Here is a 7,550-nt window from a genome sequence, read left to right as displayed (position 1 = left end):
GGTTGAGAGCAGCGGACTCTGATTTGGAGAACTGGGTTTGATTCCCCACTCCTTCACAGGGAGCCTTTGAAACTCCTTCTTGTGAGAGGGGGGGGGGGCATGAAAACCAGCTCTTCTTCTCTTGCCACCAGACACCCATCATAGGAGTGGAGATGGATGGGAACGCCCGCCCCACCCTCAGGCAGCAGCTGCAGGGGGCTCTGAGGCTGAAAGGCTGGGAAATGCCCCCCTCTGCCCTGCCTGGCCTGTTGACTGGCAGCTGCAAATGCTGCTCTCTCTTCTTGTCCTCCTCCTGCTGCTGGTCCACCCCTCCCCCTTGGGGGGGGGGATTTTTTAAATCTGCAGGATGCTTGCTGGGATCTTGGCTGGCAGCTTTCATTGGAGTTCCGTTCTTTCGCTAGACATCTCGCTTCTCTGGGATGGCTTAAATGGTTTTAAAAACTTTTCAGATTTTTCTGTCTGTAAAAATAATGGTTAAAGTGTTGAAAGATAACCAATAACTAATCTAATGATGCACACAAACAAGAAAGAACTCTGCTGTCAATTACATGGGCTGGCTTCCGATTTCTTCTGTGCCAAATAGAAACACAATTAAAAAGTTTACCACTTGGTCACTAGTTGCAGATACAGGAATACAATTCAATTAGTTCTTAATTATTACTAATTAAATAAGAGCCTCTCTTTTCTGTTATGACCATTTTCTTAGTCTCCTAGTCCTCAAATCCACAAATCATCAGTTCACTTTTTTCCATTTTTAATAAAAAGTCCATCAAGGGTTTCTAGCTATCCATAAATTTAGACAAATTATTTTTTCTAATCTAGGTAATGCAAGGCAGCTCCTGAACTGATCCATTTCTCTGCAGCTTTGTTCCCTCTGCAAGAATGCCCTCCTGAACAATTCTGTTTTGCACATTTTGTAAAATGATAGAAATATTCAGAGGGGCTTCCTAATAGCCTCGGGCAGACACACCTATTCTGTAGGTGCCCCTGCAAAGAATGCGCTTGAATGGGCATTTACTTGATTTTACCTGTTTGCAGGCTGGTAGCTCTGGAAGGCACTATTCAAGTGGGCTGAGCGGTCGCAAAAGAACACAGAAGGACAGGCAGACCTGCCTTTCTGTGGCAGGTCCAAAGAATTTCAGGCTTTTGTTGGTGAAAGCTAGAAGTTTGAACTGAACTCCGTATGCCTCCCACGAGTCCCTGCAGATTCCCATGTGTTTTTTCTCCAACACCGGTTTTTAAAGCAACAGACTTCCTGTTTTAGGCACAAGGGAAGATACCCTGGGTCAATTATTGATTAATAATGGACATTACATTGTGATGGATGTGATTGTTACAGACTAGTATCTAGGACAGACAAGGGTCTAATTCACAAATGGTGGCCTTCGTGGATCCTCGGATTCTGCTTGTCAGCATCCTTTGTAATAAACAGATCAAAGTGATCCATAAAGGAAATTAGTTTGTAAATCGGAAGATTTCCGATTCTGCAGCAGCGCAGCAAATTCCAAGCTGCAATTCTTTGGTTTCAGTGAGCAAGTGATGAAAAACTACACATGGCTTGTGCTTTTTTGTAAGAAAGTGTTTATTGAAAAGTCAGTATCAACATATGTATATATGTATAAATATATCTTCAATAACTGTCACCTAATTTGTGCAACACAAGAATGCAGCTGTGAACATGACTACAGCCATTCACAAGCAATGCCATCGTCCACGCCACTGGAAACACAATGCCAAAGAGATGAAGAAGATCCCTTTCACGGTTTCACAGTTTTGTTTTTACATTCACAATTTTTTTAAAAAAAATGCAATAGTAGCCAGGGATCCCAGAGCGCCAGCTAGGGCGCTGGTCTGCCACATTCGGTGATTTTTTTTAAACAAGCAGCATTATAAAAATGGGGTCTAGAAAGCCATTTCACATCTCTCTCAAAATTTTATGTAGGACCTCTACTTATTTGGTGTTTAGTAATTGAGGAATAAACTAGTGGAACTGAAACTGAATGAGACGGGAGCCTGAAGAATCCTTCCTTCGTTGGCTACTGACACAGTTCTGCCTGAACAAAATCTGATCCAAGGGTTCTTTGAGTGTTTGAAGTCTGAGTGCGCAGTTTGCCTTGTTTGAATTGCTAAGTTTTAATGGATAAAGCCAAAAGCTTTAAAGAAATGTTACATAGTTCAGCTTTAACACAATTTCTATTCAATTTTACCATATTTTTAAACCTTTTTACAAGAAAAAAGTGTTTAGTTATTCTACTATGTACAGAAATACTGTCCATGTCTCCCAGAATGTAAGATGACTTTACAAATAAACACTCCTTGTTCTCATTTAAAATTAATGCACACATTTCATAAACTTAACATGGATAACTGAAAACTGATGCACATGGATTGTGATTCCACACACAATATACAGTATTAGTCCTAAAAATGTCAGGTGTCCCTTGTTTTAGGAGTTTTCAAGGCCTATTAAATCATGTCTTGGAATCTGCAAGTAAACCAGTTTTCCCTCCCTCCCTCCCCCTCCCTCCCCCAGCCTCCCCAAGAGGTTCCAAAGCAGGCAGAGTTCTTTACTGCGCCTTGTGTCTGGTCTTCCTGTTCTTTGTGGCAGGGTTGGGGGAACAGGATTAAACACCTGCCACCAAATCTTCCCCCTTTCTTACCTGTAGCTGGATTTTAATATTAAGGAAAGTGTTGGGACCTCTCCATGACTCTCTTCAATGTAGGGTACAGTTTGGGCAGTATGGCGTAGCAGTTAGATTTAGGAGACCCACATTGTAATCCCCACTCTGCCATGGAAGCTGGTGGAATTCATCTGGACCTGTCACAAAATCTAGCCTCATCCGCTGTACAAGGTTGGTGTGAGGATAAACTGGAGGATGAGAGGAGCTGTGTTGGGTCTCCACTGGGGAGAAAAGGCCGGAGGTGGCAGGGCGTGGCATCAAGACTCTGCCGGTTCATGTTGACCTCGCTGGATTTTCAAAGCCAAGAGATATTCAGAGGTGTGAAGCCATTGCCCGTCTCCATGTAAAAACACTGGACTTTGATGGCCTCCCGTCTACGTACTGACCAGGGTTAACCCTGGTTAACTGCCAAGATCTGACGAGACTGGGCTAGCTTGGGCCACCCCGGCAAAGGTGAGAACCATTGAAAAATTCACCCCTAGCAAATTTTTACCACCCCCCAGCCCTGTTTCTGCTTGCAGGTGTGCTGTTTGCTACTGCAGTTGGAAGCAATAGCATCCTCCTTGTGCCCCAGGTGGGCAGGGGTAGTTCTGTGCTCTCGCTATAGCCTAGTATTGTAATATGAACTTGTCCAATTAGGGTAGCAAGCAGAAGCAGGGGGAGAAATGTTAAAAACAACCTGTTAAAAAAAAGCTTGCCGGGCTTTGCAGGCCTGGATCCTCACCCAATTAGAAGGGGGAAATTTCACTCTAGTCTGACTGGACGGCTGCTGAGGCCAGCATTCTGGCTCCCTGTCACTTAGGCTGGAGACGCAATTCAGGCCTGACTCAAACATGAGGCCCAGAAGCCTCCAGGAGGTGGCCAGGGCTGTGGTCGGGTAGAGCCCCTGCTGCACACGCAAAAGGTTTACTCCCTGGCATTTCAAACAAAAGGATCTCAGATGCTGCAGAAGACTCTGCCTACGACTCTGGAAAACAGCTACTATTCAGAGGTAGTACAATAAGTCAGCAGAAGGCAGGTCTATATGTTCAGAAGCCTCCACCATCTTGTACCAGCCACAGCCACTCCAGTCCTCTGGCCGCTTTGCCACCCAAGGGGACTCTTCCTGCAGCACCAACAGGGAAGCTGCAGCTGCATCATCTGTTCTGGTGCCCCAAAATAATTCTTGCAGCATTGGAAGGCGGACGACTGGGCAAACGGTGGCAGGGGAGAAGCCGCTAGAATCGAACCCCTCACCTAACAGTAGTCACAACTACAACTGGAGTCTTCTGACCACAGATGCTTCCTGAGTAAACCAGATCCCTTGTTTGGATTTGCTCTCTGACATATAAGGTTACACTCTTTCCCCAATCTCTACTGCAGGTGCAAATGGTTTTTCAGAAACGAGGTAAATCAAAATAACCCAGGATGAGTGAAACAGAAGCAACCTCTCCTTAACAAAGAATTTATTTGGACATATTTGCAGTGATGCCCTTTGCAATCGTAACTGCAGTAAATTAAAACATTTGCTCGCTCATTATACAGGCAAGAGCGGCCATTAAAGGGGGGAGTCCATTCCCTTGATTTATTTGAGAATAAATCCCAGTGAATTCGATGGCATTTACTTCCAAAGAAAGGGTCCCAAGGGTGGCCACGCCCTTCAACTGTTCCAAGGCTGAGGCATCCTAGTGCATGTCAGAGTTCATTTTATCTTGAAATATGTACAGATTGTTTGTAGCTGCAATAGCAATGATATTCTCGGTCGGGTGCCATGCCGTGTGCAGGATCTTCTTGGTAAAGTCCAAACTGTCAACGCTGATGTCGTCTTTCCGTCGTTTGCCTCCCATGCATACCCGGCGTGGCTTCAGAACGGCTCTAGGCTTGCTACTTTCGCGTGAGGCCTCCAAAGTAACATCACGCTTGGTGTTCCGGTCAAACATTCGAAAGAAGTTGTTGTAGGCCCCTGTCATAATAACGCTATGGAGGAAGGAGAACAGAAGAAGGGTTAAAGAGCAGATGGAGGGCATAATCTGCCAGGAGAGTCTCTAAAGTCACCCTGAAGGAGCTGTTATCTTACATTTTCTGGTGGGACTGGGGCCCTTTCCCCACTTACCTTTGTCTGAGGGTTGCTGCGCGCAATTCCCAGTGCGCGCAATTCCTGGTGCGTGCCCCGGCTTCCCCACGAACCCGCACGGGGTCATCAAAAGGCCCCATTTCAAAAGGCGCCAGGAATTACGTGCACTGAGGGGGCGGGAGAGAGGCAGCGTCGGGGCGGCTGCATTCTCACCGCCCCTGAAGTGGGGAGTGCAGCTGGACCCCGAAGTACTTGAGGAGAGTAGCGCGGGGCTTAAGGTAAGTGGGGAAAGGGCCTATGACAGGTGGACTCATGGGGGATCCAGCATTTAAAGCTCTACCAATTAGCCACGCCTGCCTCATGATCCTACAGATGTAGCACTCTCACAGCTCTGTCTTGAGAGCAAGAGTGACAGACCAGGATCTGGGACGTCCACAGCCGGATCCTCACTCACGGCACAGACGTTTGCAGGTACCACCTCACACGGTTGTTATAAGGATAAAATGGAAAAAGGAAAATGATGTCATCTTTCAATAGCAGATCGCCCCCATCCATCAGGGAATCCTAATTAAGTCTGAAGAGCACAATCCCTGCAAGAGAGGAACCATACAGGGTGGAACCAAGCACGGGGCGGCTTTTAACACTGGATTTCTGCCCCAGTCAGACAGTCAACAGAGCCCGCTCTGGCAACACCAACTCAGGCGTCTGCTGCTCACCAGGCTGATCCATCAACAGTTTTCAACCTGATGTTTCCAACTTCAGCACTTAATATTGTCAAGATAAATTGGTGAGAGACTGGCTAGAAAACGTCACTTTTAGGTTGTCTCAGAATGCTTGTGATCTTATGCCAAGCTGAAATGGACAGATTCTGACATGCTTCTGAGACTCTTTTGGCTATCAGATTTCTGTGATCTAGCCCAACTTGACAGTGGTTTCCCATAAACTGCTTTCTCTTTCACTCCCAGAAGCAAAATAGGGTTTCTTGCAGTTAGAACATAAGAAGGAGCCTGCTGGATCAGACCAGAGTCCACCTAGTCCAGCTCTCTGCTACTCGCAGTGGCCCACCAGGGGTCAGTGGGAGCTCCCAAGCAGGATGTGAAAGCAAGGGCCTTCTGCTGCTGTTGCTCCCGAGCACCTGGTCTGCTAAGGCATTTGCAATCTGAGATCAAGGAGGATCAAGATTGGTAGCCAGAGATCGACTTCTCCTCCATAAATCTGTCCAAGCCCCTTTTAAAGCTATCCAGGTTAGTGGCCATCACCAGGCAGTGTCCCGTAAGCAATTTGTGGAAAACTGAAAGGCACCAATATGAGGCGGCCTAAAAGAGCTTAGGAGGCTAAAATGACTTTTTGCTTATTCCCATTGAAAGAGAAAAACTGCCCTTCTCTCCCATCCCTCCAGTGTTCTCTGCTCAAGTTACTGAGCTCTACGTGGCAGAGGGGCAAAGTAGCGAACATCAATGCCCAAGAATAATTCTGCAAAACATCCTTTAATTGCTCGTAGTGACGATTGTCACTTGGACATGATTTATTGCTGATCAAAGAGGCCAAGTTAAGAGTGACAATCAGAAGGGGGCAAGTCACCTGTCAGACCCATTCCAGGCACATTCAAATTTGTCAAAGATGCAGTCGTTTTCGTAAAGGGAACACAGCTTGCTTCGAAGGTAGTCGTGGACCTGTTGAAGAGCAAAGGGCAACGTTATTATCCCAAGTTTACACCACCCCTCACCCTGATCCCATTAACCACTGAGAGTATGGTACGACGGCTGACATCAATTTCTTCAAGCTGTAAAAAAATTGAACAAAATAAGCCAAACAGAACATATTCCTGGAAGTCACCTTCTTGACCGGTCTTGTCACAGGTGGAAGCGCGCCTGCCTGCGTGCCACAGCTCCACTGGCAGATGGGAGAGACTCACCTGCATTCTGAACCCCAGCAACCAACAGCACAACACACGTGCCTTGGCCCATTTTGTGCTACTACACACTGTTGAGTGTTGAAGACAGAAAGCCACATCCAGGCTCCATTCAAGGGAACGCTGGGTTGTTTTCCTGCAGGAACATTATTTAGATGCGGCCAATTCCCATGTGCTTTATGGGGGGCGGGGGAGTGCCATCAAGTCCCAGCAGACTTCTGGTGACCCAAGAGAGTTTTCAAGACAAGAAATGTTCAGAGATGGTCTGCCATTGCCTGCCTCTGCGCTCTGACCCTGGACTTCCTAGGTCAGTTGGCCATGCTGGAAGGGGCTGATGGGAATTGTAGTCCATAACATCTGGAGTGCCCAAGGTTCGCCACCACAGTCCTAGGTGGTTTCCCATCCAAATGCTGGCCCCCCCTGACCCTGCTCAGCTTCTGAAATTAAAGGAGCCGGCCTAGGTGAACCAAGTCAGGCAATGTGCTTTATGGCTTAACTGACACTGGAGAGTTTCCAGTTCTTGCTCAATATCACCACTTAAGCCTGGGCCACAAACTCTTCCAGAACACAATTTATTTTTGTTAACTATGATGTCTCCAATTTGCAGAGACTCTACCAGGTTTTGCTTCAAAGCAGGGCTGTTTACATGAAGCCTTCTGACATCGCTCTGATGGGGCTCATCCGCTCCCTTCCGGAACTTTCTCCCTTGCCACCTATGCCTACTCCCATGCCTTTTGATATTTTGCCTCACTATAGAAAATGTGGACATGACCAAGCCAGGCTTGAAAGCTCCATTGATTCCAATGGAAGAATAATTCAGGGCCTTAACAGTGCCAATCTCAAGCCTAGTTATACCCTTAGAAGTCAATGGGCTTAGAAGCACAGACCTCTGCTCAGGATGGCA

At 46.8% G+C, this 7,550-nt stretch overlaps 1 protein-coding gene across 4 annotated transcripts in view; it reads right to left on the bottom strand.

Annotated features, from left to right (window-relative positions):
• Positions 1-1,928: 1,928 nt before the first annotated feature.
• PPP2R2C (protein phosphatase 2 regulatory subunit Bgamma) overlaps positions 1,929-7,550 on the bottom strand; it is a 71,745-nt gene continuing 66,123 nt past the window's right edge. For all 4 annotated transcript variants that reach the window (XM_048510113.1, XM_048510112.1, XM_048510114.1 and 1 more), the window contains 2 exons: positions 6,316-6,407; positions 1,929-4,637 (listed from right to left, as the gene is read on the bottom strand). In XM_048510113.1, the coding sequence (XP_048366070.1) occupies positions 4,346-4,637; positions 6,316-6,407 (384 nt within the window). In that variant the 3' untranslated portion in view covers positions 1,929-4,345. The remainder of the gene's footprint in view (positions 4,638-6,315; positions 6,408-7,550) is intronic.

Source organism: Sphaerodactylus townsendi, linkage group LG10, assembly GCF_021028975.2.
Source record: "Sphaerodactylus townsendi isolate TG3544 linkage group LG10, MPM_Stown_v2.3, whole genome shotgun sequence".
Classification (NCBI taxonomy): domain Eukaryota; kingdom Metazoa; phylum Chordata; class Lepidosauria; order Squamata; family Sphaerodactylidae; genus Sphaerodactylus; species Sphaerodactylus townsendi.
The sequence above is the reverse complement of the archived record's forward strand: the minus strand, read 5'-3'. Positions and strand labels throughout refer to the sequence as shown.